The following is an 18,068-nucleotide window of genomic DNA, read 5'->3' as shown; positions in this document are numbered from 1 at the left end:
ACAAGTACATAAGATATATAGTATTTTAAAGAGAAAAACGTAGCAAGGAAGGGGGCGCAGGAATGCTAGGGGCCAGAAATGGGGAGAGGTCTATTTTAGATAGAGTGGTCAGAGAGAGCCTCACTTCAGAGATGACCTTTGAGCAATTACCTAAAGAAAGAGAGGAATTGAACCCGTGGATGTATGAGGGAAATGTATTCTCAATGGAAAGAACATCCTGTGCAAGGGTACTGAAGTAGGAGCATTTCTGGCGTGCTCACAGGATCCCAAGGAGGATGTGTGGTTGGAACAGAGTGAGTGACAGAGTAGTAAGAAAGATGGAGTCATAGTGTATTGGTTGCCCTGGTTCGTTCTATAGGACCTAGAAGGCCATTTTAAGGACTTAAAAAAAAAAAAAAACAACAACAACCAACTTTGAATGGGCTGGGAAGTCATTGCAGTTGGAGACTTTGTTCATAGAAATGACATGACCACTGGGCATCTGGGTGAACACTGGACTGGATGGCAGTGAGGACAAGTATGGAAGCAGTGAGATCAGTTAGAAGACCAGTGGAATCATCTAGGTCAGAAATGATGAAGAATTGAACCTGAGTTGTAGAGGTAAAGGCAGTCAGAAGTAATCAGATGTATTTTGAATCTGGTGTGTTCAAGTGTAGAAGTAATTTGGATGTATTTTGAACATAGAGCTGTTAAGATTTGCCATAGTTTTAGATGTGGACTATGAAAGAAAGAGAGATCAAGGATGATATGGTAGTGTTTGCCAGTATCCAATTCACCTTTCTTACCTGGGCTATGCAATATTTCAATTCTCAGCTCTCTTTGCAGTCTGGCAAAGCTGTGTAACTAGTTCTGGCCAATGAATTGTGTGAGGCAGTACTTGGCAAAGGCAATGTAAAGCCCCTGTATGTTTCCCAGTTCTTCCCCTGCTGTGGAGGAGGCCTTGTGTTGAAATTATAGAACCATAAGGTCATAATAGCTGGGATGGTAAAGTCACCATTAGAAGATAACTAGCCGGAGCTGCAGTGAACTCAGCATGAGCAAGATGAAAACTTTTCTTTTGTCAAGCCACTGGTTTGGGAGGTTGTTTGTTACTGCAGCATAACCCTGTTCTGTTCTGACCAAACAGGTGAGACTTTGCCTTGATTAACTTGAAGGATGGAATTAAATGAGATTGGAAGACTGTGGGAAGAGATGGTCTGAGGCAATCTTCAAAGGGAGGTGTTTAATAACTGGAAGGATATGAATAAATCCTTCTGTGACTACTTTACATAAAATTATACTCCCCAATATCCTTCTACTCTATTTTAGTTTTCTCCATAAACATTATCAGCACTGAAATACTGTATGGTTCAAGGAGCTTGGAATTTGGAGCCAAGCTGACTGGGTTTAAAATCAAGGCTTTGCCACTTTATTATTCATGTGTCCTTGGGAAAATTACTTAACCTTTATGTTTTAGTTTCCTCATTTGAAATGGAAGAAGTACCTCTATCAAAGGGTTATTGAGTATAAACATTTAAAGTACTTAGAGCAGTGTCTTATACACACTTTCTAAATGTTTGCAGCTGTAATCATCATTATCATCATAATTATCATCTAACATCCAAACCTCATGATAGCAGGCACTTAATTTTGTTCTCTGCTTTATTCCCAGGAACCACAACAATGTCTGACACATAATAGGCTCTTAAAAGTTGTTAATAGATACATTACTGGATAGATTGCATAAGTGACTCAATTTTTGCAGTAATGTCAGTTTGAGAAAGATCTTGACCGTTGGCCAACCTTCAAACAGACCTGAATAGTTACATGTGCTAGGTCATAGATAAAAAAAATTTGGAATAATTTTTCAGCATTATTAATATCTTTTTGAAGGACAGAAATTTGAAATAGGGCTGTTAGACTACAGAAAAGCTTTATTCATAGATCTGGGATTTGGACATATGTTAGGCAGATGTTATTTTAGTTGTATGTAGATCCTTTAAATCCTAGAAGTATATCTTATACTCTATTTGGCCTAACCTGGTAGAGTCACAATGCAGTGGTTTCTAAAATTAGACAAAAACTAATACAATTTCTAGACTATAAATAGTTCTGTGTGATTTTTGAGATCAGAGAGGCATAAGTTACAAGGATTATATTAGTCTAATTGATGCCAGAGATTAAGTTATTTTAATCCTTTGAAATGCTTATTTGTGTATTTATTTTTTTCTGTATTGATAGTACTTATTTGCCTGTCATCTATACGTAATCATGGTTTTGCTTCTTCCTTTCCCATCCTTATACCTTTTATTTCTTCTTCTTCCATTATAGGTTGAGTATCCTTTGTCCATAATGCCTGGGACCAGAAGTGTTTTGGATTTCAGATTTTTCCCCATATTTCTGAATATTGACATTATATTTACCAGTTCAGCAACCTAACTCATTGAGCATTTCCTTTGGATGTCATGTTACCAGACATGGGCTTCTGATTCAGACCTTAAGAGAGGGTTCTTGGAACTCACTTAAGAAAGAATTTGAAGCAAGTCCACAGAGTAAAATGAAAGCGAGTTTGTTAGACAAGTAGAGAAACAAAAGATGGCTACTCCATAAACAGAGCAGCAGCATGGGTGTCTTGACTGAGTATACTTATGGTTATTTCTTGATTATATGCTAAACAAGAGGTGGCTTATTCATGAGTTTTCTGGAAAAGGGGTGGAGAGTTGCCAGAAGTGAAGATTTCTCTTCTTTTTAGACCATATAGGGTAACTTCTGGATGTTGTCTTGGCATTTGTAAACTGTCGTGGCATTAGTGGGAGTGTCCTGACATGCTAATGCATTGTAATTAGCGTAGAATGTGTAATGAGGATGACCAGAGGTCTCCATCTTGGTTTGGTGGGTTTTGGCTAGCTTCTTTACTGCATTCTGTTTTATCAGCAGGGTCTTTGTGACCTGTATCTTGCGATACCAGTCCTGCCGACCTCCTGTCTCACCCAGTGACTAAGAATGCCTAACTTCCTGGAAGTACAGCTCAGCAGGTCTCAGCCTTATTTTACCAAGGCCCTATTTAAGATGGAGTCACTCCGGTTCAAATGCCTCTGACAATGTCAGCACTCAAAATGTGTTGGATTTTGAAGCATTTCATATTTGGGATGGTCAACCTGCACTACATCATTTAGGCCTACCAGATTGAGTAGAAAGCAGTGGTAGCAGGCATCTTTGTCTTCTTTCCAATCTTAAAGGAAGTGCTTTCAACATTTCACACTTACATATGAGGTTTTCCCTAAGTATTTTTACAGGTACCCTTTTTCAGATTAGGGATGTTACTTGCTAGTTTTGGTTTATTGAAGCTAAAGGGAATTGAGATTTTGTTGCTACTCTTTATACATCTCAATTGGTTATATAGTTTTTCTTCTTTATTCTATGAATGAGATGAATTACAGTAACCAATTTGTAAATATTACATGATTTAACTTTCTGAGGATAAGCCCAACTTGATCATGATATATAATATGTTTTGTATATTGCAGGATTTGGTTTGCTGTTATAATATGCTCATGAGTGAAATTAGTGTGTAATTTTTCTTTTATACTATCTTTGTCTGGTTTTGGTGTCACGGTAAATCTAACCTCATAAAATAAGTTGAATATTCCTTTTCTGTCTATCCTCTTTATGAAATTAGAATCCTTTTTAAAATTAGAGTTATCTATTCCTTGAATATTTGGTAGAATTCATCTGTGAAATTAACTGACTCTCGTGTTTTTCTTGTAAGATTTTAAACTATGGACTCTAAAATGTATTTAGTGACTTAGAACTATTCCTGTTCTTTCATTACTCTTGAGTCCATTTTGGTAAGTTTTAAATTTCTTGAGTCAGTTTTTTAGCAAGGAATTTATTTCATCTAAGTTTTCAAATTTGTTTGCATAAATTGTTTATTTCTGTTTAATCCCTACAGTATCTGAGATTATGTGCCCACTTTTTAAAAAATTCTTAACATTTCTTACTCTTCCCTCTCCCGTTTTTTCTTAATTATTCTTGTCAGACATTTATATTATTGTCCCTTCATATAATTCATTTTGGCTTTGCTGTTTCTCTTATGAGTTTGTGTTCTTTTTTCACTAATTTCTGTTCTTTATCATTTTCTTCTTTTTACTTTTTAAGGATTTATTCTGCTGTTTTTCTTCATTTCAAGTCTTCAAGTATTTTCTAATTTCAAAACATATGAATGATGCCAATTTAAAATTGATCCTGCTCTGTCACGCAGGTTAGAGTGCAGGGATGTGATCACAGCTCACTGTAGCCTTGACCACTTGGGCTTGAGCGATCCTCCCACCTTTGCTTCCCGAGTAGTTCAGATTACAGGTGCATGCCATCACGCCCAACTAGTTTAGTCAGGGTTTCTCCATGTTGCCTAGGCTGGTCTAGAACTCCTGGGCTCTGGGATTACAGGCGTGAGCCACCATGCCTGCCCTGAAGTCTGAGTTTTAAAGTTGAGAATACAGAGAGGATTTGTGACGTACGTGTGTGTGTGTGTGTGCGTGTGTGCGCGTGTGTGTGTATGTGTGCGCGCGTGTGTGTGTATGTGTGCCTGTAACAGTTATCTCAGGGCACAACAAGCCTGTGACCACTTTAAACGCATTGTCAGGCTTGAGGTGTTTGGGACCACATACATTCCATGAATTTGCGTTGAGGTGATTCATTCTTGAAGGATTTTTTTAATAAAATTTTTTTGAATAATTTTAGATTTGTAGAAAATATTCAAAGATAATACACAGTTTCTGTATGCTCTATATCCTGTTTCCTGTAATACTAACATTTCCATTTCCATAGTGCTTTTATTAAAACTAAGAAACCATAGTACTGGCCAGGTGTGGTGGCTCACGCCTGTAATCCCAGCACTTTGGGAGGCCGAGGTAGGTGGTGATCACCTGAGGTCAGGAGTTCCAGACCAGCCTGGCCAACATGGCAAAAACCCATCTCTACTAAAAGTACAAAATTAGCCAGGCGTGGTCGCACATGCCTGTAGTCCCAGCTACTTGGGAAGCTGAGGCAGGAGAATTGCTTGAACCCGGGAGGCGGAGGTTGCAATGAGCCAGGATCACGCCACTGCACTCTAGCCTGGGCACCAAGAGCAAAACTCTGTCTCAAAAAAAAAAAGAAAGAAAAAAAAGAAAAGAAAACCATAGTACTAACTAAACTCCAGACTTTATTCAGATTTCCACTAAGTTTTTCTTTTCCACAGTCCCATCTAGAATACCACACTGCATCTAGTCATATGTCTCCTTTGTCTCCTCTGTAACAGTTTCTCAGGCTTTCTTTATTTGTTATGACCTCTGTGGTTTTGAGTACTGGTCAAATGTTTTTGTAGAACGGCCCTCAATTTGGGTTTCTCTGATTTTTTTTGTAATTAAACTAGGGGTTTGTGGGAAAATACCACAGAGGTGAAATTGTTTTCTCATCACATCAAGTCAGAGTGAACATAATATCAACATGATTGACCTAGTGATGTTGACTCTGATTGTGTGGTTAAGGTAGTACTTGCCAGTATTCACTACTGTAAAGTTACTGTTTTTTCCTTTCCATTCAGGGAGAGATTTTATTTTCTTTCAACCCAAACTGACTAGAGACGGATAAGTTTCCTTGTAGTCTTCATCTGTGACTTAAGATTTATACCTTTCAGAGCAGTCTGGGTATAATAAGCAAAAAAAAAAAAAAGGGGGTTTGTGTCTTATTTACTAAAGCTTTTGGAAGCCCACTTTATATTGAATCTATTATTAGCTTCCTTTCGGTGGGCCTTGGGCTTTGTCTTCTGTCCTCTTCAACCCAGATGAAGCTCAGAGTTCCGAGGGCTCTGCAGAGATCCCCAGGGCTAAAGCTGACTTTAGCTCCCTGTGACCTATTATGCCTTCTTGCTTTTTGGACAACCCAGTGAATTATTTTAAGAACTTTTGTTGTTGTTTCTCAGTTTGTTAGTTATTTCTGTTAGGGTATCTTAATCCGGTGTACTGTCAACAACAGAAGTTGATAACAGGTTTGTTTTGACATTGATTTGAATATATTTTAAATGTTAAAGCTTGTGTTGGAGAGAATATACATCCTTAGTATAGAAAGCATAATACTTACAGTCCTTCCCCAGGTACCCCAACCCCAGCTCTTTTGAATTTCTGTGATTTAAGAATACATACTATTTTTTCTGCTTTGGTTGCCCATTTCTGCTTTATCACCTTAAGCAACACCTATTAATTCTAAATTCGACTCAAATCTTTTCTTCTTTGTGCCTTCCCCTGCCCCCTTCCCCACCACCACATAGTTCAGTTTCTTCTGGGCTGCCAATAATACATTCTTCATAATAAAATTTACCACATGGCACATAATATCAATGCTTAGATATTGTGGTAGACATCATTACTGTACACTGTTATTCTGTGTCCCTTCCTGCAAGAAAATTATGCTTTCCTACCTTTTCAAAGACTAACTTAGCCATGAGACCTGTTTTGACTGATTTGTTACCATGGTATATCCTAAATTCTTCTTAATTGATACACACACCTATTCCTCAACTTGAGAACAAAAACTATATTCTAGTCATTGTTATGTTCTTAAAGCTGTCAAATTAATTTTCCTAAAACATCTTAGATTATTACATATTCTGTAGGAAAGTCACATTATGTAGTACAAAGAGCACTGTGGTTTGGAGTCAGAGACATCCAGATTAAATTTTCTGCTTCATTGTTTACCTGGGTTTGGAAGTGTCCTTGGTGAGTTTCAGATTCCATCATTTTAAAAATGAGATACCTTGTAAAGTTGTTGGGAATATGATATATGTAAAGTATCCAGCACAATAGACATTCAGAGAATATTCTTTCCCATTCATGTTCCTTCTTCATTGACTATTGAATCAAGCCTTTAAAATCACTTTCTTCTACTTTCATTAATTTAGTCATTAGATATTTATTGAACTCCTGCTATATGTCAGGAATTGGACAGTGGGAAGTGGTGAACAAGGCCTAGTTGCAGGCTACAGTCCAGTGGCCTTTAATTCTCCTTCCTTATCTCCTGCTATTGTATTGATACTTCAGGGTCACTGCCTACCATCACCACCACATCCTTGAAATTTTTGCCTAAGCCGCTCCCCGTATCAAAACAGGGAAAGAAAAATCCAGAAATGATTTCTCCCACCTGATTTTTCAGAGCACATTAGTGATATCTATTTGTATTTTATATGTTGTATTCTACCATAGCCAGTTCTGTAGTGTTTGTGTACATAATATACATATTCAGGTTCCTTTTTTAGGTTTTAAGCTCCGTGAGTATTGGAACCTCATTTATCTTTGTATGACTCATAAATCAGTGATTGAAATTATAGAAGTAATTAACAGTTTCACTCCTTCAAAGGCGTTTTAGAAATTTTGTAGAGGAATTTTTGTCATAATGATTTTTTTTTTTTTTTTTTTTTTTTTTTTTTTTTTTTTTTTTGAGGCAAGACCTCACTCTGTCCCCCAGGCTGGAGTACAGTGTGCAGTGGCATGATCACAGCCAGCTCAGTGCAGCCTCAACCTCCCAGGCTCAATTGATCCTCCTGCCTGAGCCCACCCCAAATAGCTAGGACTACAGGCATGTGCCACCATGCCTGGCTAGTTTTTTTTGTATTTTTTGTAGAGATGAGGTCTCCCTATGTTGCTCAGGCTGGTCTCGAACTCCTGTGCTCAAGTGATCCACCCACCTTGGCCTCCCAAAAGTGCTGGGGTTACAGGCATGAGCCACTGTGTCCAGCCGTTTGTCACAATGATTGGAAGGTGCTAGTGGAATTAGTAAGGAGAGGCCAAGAATGGAAGATTTCTTTCAGTACTCACAGTAATCCCTCAAAATAGTTGTCTCTAGGTGCCATAGTGTGCATGCACATAGTTCCAGCTATTCAGGAACTGAGATGGGAGGATCACTTGATTCCAGGAATTTGAGACCAGCCTGAGCAACATAATGAGACCCTATCTCTAAGATAAATAAGTAAATAAAATAGTTTTTCTGAGTTCCACATAAATTTCAAATGTTCTTCCAGATGTTTAATGTAAGTGAAAAACTTATTCATAATGTTCTGAACCTAGAGCCTAAGTCTTTATGTATAAACAGTAGGGTTTTTAAAATACAATTTTAACATATACTGAGTTTTCCTGGAATGCATTTATCACCTATGTAAATAAAGGAAATATTGTACTTTGCTTTTTTTCTGAACTTTACTGTCTTGGTCAATATTTAAGAAAATTGCATCACCAAAGACAGTATCACTCATGGTGTATGGTGTTTGAGTCACCAGTAACACAACTGTATTAGTCTGTTTTGTAGCTGTTAAAATGATTCTGTATGTAGGTGTGGACATGGAGTTTTAATTCATTGTCTCCTTATATCGTGCCCATGTATTTACCTCTAGATGTACATGTTATTTGTTTTTAAAATATAAATGACTTTCCTTTAATTTCTCCTGTATATTTCAAGTAGAGCATTATATTAATGCTTTAAAATTGTGTGTATGGATATGTTATATTATCTAGGTCTTTTATTTCAGGATTTAAAAGAGGGCATTGCAAAATATTAGTTATAAAAAGTGATACAGGTCTACTGGTTTATGGCTTTTAGAGTCTGGCAAATGCAAAATTTGCTTTTAAAAGATATATTTCATCTTTATTGAACATTAAACTCTTATCTTCAGGGAACGTGTGTATCACAAATATCCAGACAATTTAAATAGAATTAAGTTAGATGAAAGCACTAAAAATTTGTTACAAACCAGAGAAAAGAGCATATGTAAACTTTATTAAATTTACACAGACACAAATTGTTGTATTTTTAAAATCTCTAATAAAATATAACAGACTGGTTAATGACTGAGAATCTCCATTTTTTTTTTCTTTGTGATAGTGTATACAGAACTTTAATTTTTTCTACATTTAACTCTTGTTTTATGTGGATAATAAGGTTATTCTTCTTGTAGTTTTAGTGGTTTTAGTTTATATTCTTTGCATCAGTTCTTTGGGGTGAGCAATGAGTTGTTCTTGTTTAGATACTGTAAGTGTAGTTTTTGTTGCTGAGTGTGTAAGATATATTTTACAAACTAGCATACAGAACCACATGGCTTTACTCTGGTATGATACATGTTAGTTCTTAATGCCTTGTTTTCAGCAGCAACAGGATTATGTTGTATCTTACCATTGCCTTTTTTGGACTATTTCATAGACAGAACTAGAAATTCTAGTTATATAAAGCTGTTCTAGCACAGACTGGAAAGTAGGTCATTGTGACGGAGTATACTAAACCGTCCACTGGTTGCTATAGCAATGACCTACTTTAGGAAAATATTTCTGTGGATTCATGCTGAAGTCATCTTTTGGAAGTGGTATAAGGAAGCTTACTGCATATAATTTTTAAAATAATAGCAATAGATAGTGATCTCCTGAGGGGAAAAAACATCCTTAAAATGTTTAAAGTGAAGAAATATATTTTGTCACCTAGTATCTCTTCAATTTAGTTTAAAGTGGTGCGTTCAGTATTGTAATTAAATAATATGAAGACTGTGCTTCTATGTAGGCAGTAGTTATATGAAGGGATGTAATGTAGTGAGTTTTACTATCATTTGGCCTATTTAAAAAGCAATCTGTTGTATGTAGTTAATAGCATTATTAACTGAGCCTTCAAATGCGTGTAGCACCAGAAAATAATATATATGCCAAGTTGGAGAAGGTATGAAAGTATGTTCCTATTAAGATGATGTCATATGTATTTTCAGTGGAATATATTAAAAATAAATCATTCATTCAATATTGAGTGTCCCAGAGCACATGCATTTCTATTACATTAAGGTTGAACTTGGTGTGTTCCTTGGAACACACTGAATCTGAACTCTGACAGATCTAATCCTTTTTCCAGTTAAGGTTAGAGGATTGAGCATTAGATTTTGTATAGTTTTGAAGTAACATTATTCATTCAGTATTAAAAAGAAATCACACCCATCACTGAGTTGATACTTTGAACCTGGGCTGTTGGAGGTATTATCAAGGAAAAATTGTATGCTTAGAGATTAGTTGAGTCTTAATTGCATTGTACTTTGTTTTATAATATTCATAGTCACATTGACCTTGCTACTGGGAAAGGTTTCCTTGAAATCGTAGTTCAAAGTCACATTCAGATGAAGTTATGAGTTCAAAGTAATTCTATATACAGGTATAGGCATCCAGCTAATTCATGTTTTCTTTTGTCATGCCCAAGTATTTACACATAGAAATCCATGGGGTGTTTTAAAAAAAAAAAAAAAAAAAAAACAGGAATAATTCTCAAGGGAAAATAACAACTTCTGTTTGATACATATCTACCATGTACTAGAGACTCTACTAGATGATTTTATGAGGCTTCTAATCCTTTCAACAGTTATACAAGACATCCCTACTACGTCACTTAATCCTGTTTCTAATCTTTTCAACAAATTATACAATGCATGTAATGAGATTTATTTGCCAAATACAGAAACCAAAATATAGGTTAAGAAAACTGTAGTTAGAGCCAAGGCCTGATGGCTCATGCCTGTAATCCCAGCACTCGGGGAGGCTGAGGCAGGTGGATCACCTGAGGTCAGGAGTTCAAGACCAGCCTGGCCAACATGGTGAAACCCCATCTCTACTAAAAATACAAAAATAATTAGCCAGGTGTGGTGGCATACTGCTGTAATCCCAGCCACTTTTAATTTACCTAATTCTCACGAACAATGCTATGAGACAGGTCCTATTACTGTCCCAGTTTTACAGATGAGGAGACTAGATAGGACTTTTCAGAATTGATTTAAGGATAGTAATTTGTTGATAGACTTGTTAAATTATAGGACATCTGTGCAAAGGAGTACTATGAAACTATGAAAATTGGTGCTGTAGAAGTATGTCCATTGCCTCGAAAGGATAATTCACCATGTATTAAACCAGAAACATACGTAGCGTATCTCACTTTTCTTCTGCTTTGAAGAAATGTATGCTAATTATCAATTTTTAACTTTTTTATGAAGTTAAAAAGATGTGTTTGTTTCTCTCTTTCTCACCCCTATCTCAAACCCCACTTCCTAAGGGGAGATATGATTAATAGCTTGGTAAGTATTTTCCAATTATTTTCTTGTGCACATATAAACAAAAGTAGATACATGCAATGTAAATTTTATGAAAGTAATATATGCAAGTAGTTTTAAAAGCCTTATAACAAAGAATAGCATCATAGTGTGTTCTGCTTTAGCCTTCTCTTTTGCTTTTCTTCTCGGATCTTTTCTACTTAAAATATTTGATTACAGAGTACATATATTATTTTTTAAGTTCTTCTATTTTTTAAATCTATGTAACGTTTATGTGAAACGAGAGATGTAAATTGTATCTGTGGAAGAAGAACACCATACTTCAATACAGCTTTTAGTCCTTTGTTTCATGAAGTACCAAAACAAAATTAATTCTTAGGTTTCAAAACTTTTCCCATTGCAGCACATTACTTTAGTCCATATCATTCTGTGCATTTGTTTGGTTCCTATAATGTTTATTAAGGCCAGGCCTGTGATGGTTCATGCATGTAATCCCAGCCCTTCAGGAGGCTGAGGTGGGAGGATGACTTGAGGCCAGGAGTTCGAGACCAGCCTGGGCAACGTGGGGAGACCCCCCCCCCCCCCTCTACAAAAACTACAAAAATTAGCTGGGCATGGTGGCATATGTCTGTGGTCCCATTTGCTCTAGAGGCTTAGGTGGGAGAAGTCAAGGCTGCAGTGAGCCATGATTGCACCACTGCATTCCAACCTTAGCAACAGAGCACAATCCTGTCTCAAAAAAAAAAAAAAAGTTTATTAAAAGCATTAAGAATGCTTATTCAGCCTATTAAGAAAGGGAAAGGTTATTAATTAATTATTAATCATACTTAATTCTTCATTTTATGAATTAATCATGTCCTTTGGGTTTATTTCTTTTCCCATCTTACTGTCATTGAACTCTTGTACCACATAGAATCGTTTGACCAAAAAGTTGAATATGGAGAACTCTTGGCTGTTCTCAGTTCTTCCTCATTTCTGGTGGGGAAGATTTTGAAACTAATGGTGCAACAGAGATTAGGGGATTATTATTGCCTTAGATTACCCCTCCAGGACATTTAAGTTTTGTACTGTTTCAATTTAAGAAAACTTAAAATTGCTAGTTCTTTCAACTTCTTAATTTTGATCTGTGTAAAACTTTTGATCTTTGTTCTGTCTAGTAACTCTTCTTGCCAAGCAAATACATAAAATTAGATGCTTCCCAATAAACGTTTGTTACCAGACATGATAAATTATTCATAGTTGGAGATAATTTTATTAAACTCCGATGCTTTTATATCACTATCCATCTAACAACAACAGTCTTAGTACATCCCCTTAAGTATTTGTACATTGGTAGTGGTGGGTTAAGGTGGGGATCAGGTGTTAGGGAGGTGACTGCAAACCAAGTCAGAAAAGGGATGTGATAAAATATAAATGTGGGGATAGAAAGGATTGCTTCCTACTTGGAAACTCATGAGACTTCTTAAGGTGTAATGGTGGGATGTCTTTAGCATCCTCATAAAAATGTAGCACTGTGACTCTTCAAGCTGTGCTGCTAAAGAGGAAGATGGTGCTCCTAAAGAGGAAGAAGTGTCAGACCTGATTAGTGTACTTATGTCACTAATAACTACAGTTGTAAAAAATCAACAAGACTTATTTGGTGAAATGATGGGATCGGAATCAATAAAGAGAACAAAATGATCTAGACCAAGCAACTTTTTAGAACAATCTGTCCAGTAGAACTTTCTGCAATGATGGAAATGTTCTGTAGCTATACTGTTGAGTATGGTAGCCACCAGCGATACATGTGGCTGTTGAGGACTTGAAATGCAGCAAGTGTGACTAAGGAACTGATTTTTAAATTTAAGTAACTTAAATTTAAATGGCTACATGTGGCTTTTGGTTACCATATTAGACAGTGCACTTATAGAATATGCATTTCCCTGCTTCTTAATCACTCCTCTTCACAAGTAAGACATAATCACTATTCTGAAAGACCATGTGGCCTGTGGAAAAGACAGACAAATACTTAACCTTAAGATCAAGAACATAAAAGAAGCAAAATAGGAAATAAGATATGTCCAGCTGAAAAGAACAGAATCTAGATGAAAATTAACATGAGTCAAATAATAAGATTGGACCTTCCATGGGTGATACCTCTTTTAAATGTGCTCTTGGGGAATATTCCATTTCTTCACAACAGAAGATGCACAGTAAGCAGTCTCCTGGTACTGTCCCAGAATTTTCCTAGATATCTGTCATGTGTAAGCCTTGTTACTACTTACTTCATTGAAAAAAGCTATAATCTCCACCCCAACTCCATGAAACCTTTTCTTATTTTTAGAAGTTAATCTGGCATTTTCTACACTCAGAGAATTAATAACCACATAATTTGGCATCTACTTATTATTAGTTTCTTTTTTTAATAAATTAGAAACTTGAAAATGGGCATTATGATTTCAATCTCTTAAATGATTACAATATTACAAAAAAATACTCATTCTTTTTTTTTGTCCCCTCAGATTCCTTTTTACCATGATATTCTTATTCACTTGCTTATTCATTACATAGGATGTTTCTGTTTTTTTCCCCCCAGTAGTAGATATTCTAGATTTTCAAGTTTTCTTTCTATATGAAAAGCCATTTTCATGTAGAAAGTATTTCATCAAGTTTAAATAATGAAACCAATTTCTCTTAATTGCTTTGATACTTCTTTATCTATTTTATGTTCAACAAATTAATTAAATTTTTGCTAAAGTCACTTATTTAATGAAAATTAGTGATTTTATTCAGTATTTCATTAAAATACTAGTAATTGTGCTCGGTAATTTAAAATTATATTAGTATGTTTTGGGAAAAAGGTAATTTAATATATCAACTAAGAGGTAATAAGATGATAGGTTGGCATTTCAACTTTTAGAATAACATGGATTTTGTAATAATTTATGCTCTTTCTAAATATAATTTAATAATTTAAATAATATTTTCTTCTCTCCTAGATTTTGCTTCAGTGTCTTGAGGATCTTGATGCCAATCTACGAAAATTAAACTCCCGTCTGTTTGTGATTCGTGGACAACCAGCAGATGTGTTTCCCAGGCTTTTCAAGGTAATTTGAAAAATATTTGCATAAAACAATCTTTTCTCGGAGAATATTACATATTTGGTAAATAAGGTTTTTTGGCTAATTTAAGGTGTAGAGAATATAAATATTTTCAAGTAAAAATTTTGTGGGTTTTTTTTTTCTTTATTTAATGAAAAGCTATACGTGGTAAAATCAGACAGTGGGAAAATAGTTTACAATGAGCAGTTCAATCTTTCTTCTACCTTAAACTGCTAGTTCCCCTCCCAGAAGCAACAGCTACTACCAGTTTCTTATGTATCCAATTCCAGTTTCTTGTGTATCCAATTAGAAATATTCTTTGCATAAAAAAGAATTTTTTTGTGTGTGTGCATATTACACACACACACACACATCCATGTGTTTGTGTCTGTGTTACTATCCCCTTTGTTAAAAGTTGAAATGACACACTATACACGCCATTCTCTGCCATGCTTTATTCACATAACCATATGTTTTGGAAGTTGTTCCATATCATTTCCTCAGTCTTTCAGATGACTTCATAGTATTCCATTTTGTAGATGGCTATAATTTTTTAAACTAGCTTTCTACTGAACGTCTAATTATTTTCTCTGTAGGCCTTTTGTTAATACAAATGCCAGTGAACATACTTGTCCACGTTCATGAATCTTTGCTCACATGGGCCAGTACATTTGTGAGATAATTCTTAGGAGACTTTCTGGGTCAAAGGGTTGTAACAATGGACATTTTACCAATAATACAGAATTTGTAGTGCTTTTTTTTTTCTTTTTTTGAGATGGAGTCTCGCTCTTATCGCCCAGGCTAGAGTGCAGTGGTGCGATCTCGGCTCACTGCAACGTCTGCTTCCTGGGTTCAAGTGATTCTTCTGCCTCAGCCTCCTGAGTAGCTGGGATTGCCGGCGCTTGCCACCATGCCTGGCTAATTTTGTACTTTTAGTATAGACAGGGTTTCACCGTGTTGATCAGGCTGATCTCAAACTCCTGACCTCAGGTGATCCACCTGCCTTGACCTCCCAAAGTGCTGGGATAACAGATGTGAGCCACCACGCCTGGCACTGTAGTGCTTTTTAAAAAACTTAGTAGGAGCTTACAAATCTTTAAAAATGTTTAAGATACCTAGTCTTATTTCTTCCCATTTTTCCAAATGAAAAAAATTAGGCCTAGAAAGTATATGAGTTGCCCAAAATCATACAACTAGCTCATGGAAATGCCCAGACCAGAAACTGAGTTTCCTCATTGCCCTTTTTATATTCATCCCTTCCTGTTTATTACTGTATTAGTCCATTCTCACATTGCTGCAAAGAAATATCTGAGACTGGATAATTTATAAAGAAAAGAGATTTAATTGGCTCACGATTCTGCAGGCTGTACAGGAAGCATAGTGGCCTCTGGGAAGGCCTCAGGAAACTTAACAGTCATGGTGGAAGGTGAAGGGGAAGTGAGAACTTCACATGGCCAGAGCAGGAGGAAAAGAGAAGGAGTGGGGAGGTGCCACACTTTAAAAAAAAAAACAGATCTTGCAAGCACTCACTCACAGTCAGAGCACCAACGGGGAAAATCTGCCCCCATGATCCAATCACCTCACACCAGGCCCCACTTCCAACATTGGGGATTATAATTCAACTTGAGATTTGGGTGAGGACATAGATCCCAAACCATATCAACTACTATTAGACTTCATAAATGTGTATCTGCTTTTTCTTGAAGCATTTGATTCATCAGATTTTGAAATAGCAGTGTTTCTATTTGTATCTCTTAATGTAGAAGAGAACAGCTCCTTTCTGTGAATGAGAAGATCAATCCCCGGTGCTGGGAATCAAATTAACATTACTTAGCCCTTCTTTTTTTTTTTTTTTATTTTTTTTTGCTTGTATGAAAGACACATTTAATGTTAGTGAAAATTTACATTCATTTACATTCATTAAAGAGTGTTCACAACTGTAATACATCGAGTTAGAATTTAACCTAGGTATTTGGGAGAGTTCTAACAAGAAAGCATATCAGAAGCAATGGTAATAATTTATCAGCAACTCATGAGTATAAGAGTGTGTGTGGATAATTGTTTCAACCCTATCTCTAAATCTGTTTGGTATAAATAAAATGAATCCTAAGTGGAGTTGCCTTTTTTTGTTTGGGGCCAGGGAGACAGAGTTTTGCTCTGTTGCCCCACTTATAGTGCAGTGGTGCCATCGTAGCTCATTGCAGCCTCAAACTCCTGGGCTCAAGTGATCCTAGGACTACAGAATTGAATAGCTAAGACTGCAGTTGTATACCACCATACTTGGCTAATTTTTATTTTTTTGGTAGTCTTGCTGTGTTGCCCAGGCTAGTCTCAATCTTCTAGCCTCAGGCAATCCTCCCTCAACCTCCTAAAGCGCTGGGATTACAGGCATGAGCCATAGCACCTAGCCCTAGTTGCCTTAAAATAACAAAATTCTTATTTACTTGTTTTGAACCAACGTTTTTCAAACCAGCAAGTGTTCTTTGTTTTGAGATTTCTTCTGCCTAAAATAGCACATTATTGGGCCAAACTATCTTCTGTATTTAAATGATGTCCTATCTTATCAATTTGGCAGAGGGGAATGGGTTTCCACATGGGCCATAATATACAGATACATGAACACATACATATACATATAGTACTTATTATTTTATTCTGATTTTTTCTTTAGCTGCATATAGAAGTCTGTATAAAATGCCGTTTATGAAAACTTCCTTTTAGGTTTATTTACCATATCTAGAGCCATAGAGGGAATTAATTCCTTTTTTATTGAATTAATGTTTTGATTTTTACTTTTTGCTTATAGGTTCAACGTGCATGTGTTTTTTTTAAAAAATAAAAAAATAAAAAATAAAAAAAGGCTGAAAGGATATATAATTAAAAACATATCATCCCCCACCTTCACCCTAACCATCAGAACCAAGTTTCTCTGAGGGAGAAGATTCTTCTGTCATTAACTAGCTGAGTCACTTAATTAGTGTCTCAGGTCTTAATATGGTTCTAGTACAGCAAGTAGTAGTAGTGGGATTTTTAATAGGTAATTAATCTGGTTTTCCACATTGGAGGTAAGGCTAGTTTAGACCTGGTAACAGTGCCCTTAGTTAATTGGGATAGTTGTGGCAGTGGCTCCAGTACTGATATCTCCCCTAGTATGTATCTTTCTTCTGTGTCATTCACTCAATTTATTCTGTTTATAAGGAGTAGATTCAGGAAGGGGTCAGAACATTTTTATACACACATAAGTAAACACATATATATCTAATAAACTATCATCATTTTTTCTGGTGTTTTTTTACTTAGTTTTTTTTCTAAGTTAAACTTTGACTTAATATAGGCTAACAAGGTGACTTTTTCTAGGCCCTGCAGAAACTTCTAATAAGGAGTTTAAATTATTGGTTTTAGAGACTAGGTGCATAATTAATATCTAGATTTTTGAAAAACATTCTCATATCTGTTTCTTTTTTTTAATTATTTCTGTTTTTTATTTTTTTTTTTGAGAGAGTCTCGCTCTGTTGCCCAGGCTGGAGTGCAGTAGTGCTGTCTTGCTCACTGCAACCTTTGCCTTCCAGGCTCAAGCCCTTCTTGTGCCTCAGCCACCCAAGTAGCTAAGATTATAGACATGCACCACCATAGCTTGCTAATTTTTGTATTCTTAGCAGAGAAAGGGTTTCACCAGTTGACCAGGCTGGTCTTAAACTCCTGGCTTCAGGATCCAGGAGTCTCCACCCGCCTTGGCCTCCCAAAGTGCTGGGATTACAGGCATGAGCCACTGTGCCTGGCCTCATTATATCTAAGAAACAGAGACATATGGCTAAAGTCTATAGATGGCCACACTGAAGCATTATAAAATGTTTTGTTCAAAATCACAGAATAAAAGAACATATAAAGTCACCATTTTTCAACAGTAAAATTTA

At 36.1% G+C, this 18,068-nt stretch overlaps 1 protein-coding gene across 2 annotated transcripts in view; it reads left to right on the top strand.

The window, feature by feature from the left end:
* Window positions 1-18,068, top strand: part of CRY1 (cryptochrome circadian regulator 1) — a 117,316-nt gene that overhangs the window by 68,829 nt on the left and 30,419 nt on the right. For both annotated transcript variants that reach the window (XM_017888270.1, XM_017888269.1), the window contains exon 2: window positions 14,053-14,160. In XM_017888270.1, the coding sequence (XP_017743759.1) occupies window positions 14,053-14,160 (108 nt within the window). The remainder of the gene's footprint in view (window positions 1-14,052; window positions 14,161-18,068) is intronic.

The sequence above is a fragment of the Rhinopithecus bieti genome, unplaced genomic scaffold, assembly GCF_001698545.2.
Source record: "Rhinopithecus bieti isolate Rb0 unplaced genomic scaffold, ASM169854v2 scaffold_17930, whole genome shotgun sequence".
Taxonomy (NCBI): Eukaryota; Metazoa; Chordata; class Mammalia; order Primates; family Cercopithecidae; genus Rhinopithecus; species Rhinopithecus bieti.
The sequence above is the reverse complement of the archived record's forward strand: the minus strand, read 5'-3'. Positions and strand labels throughout refer to the sequence as shown.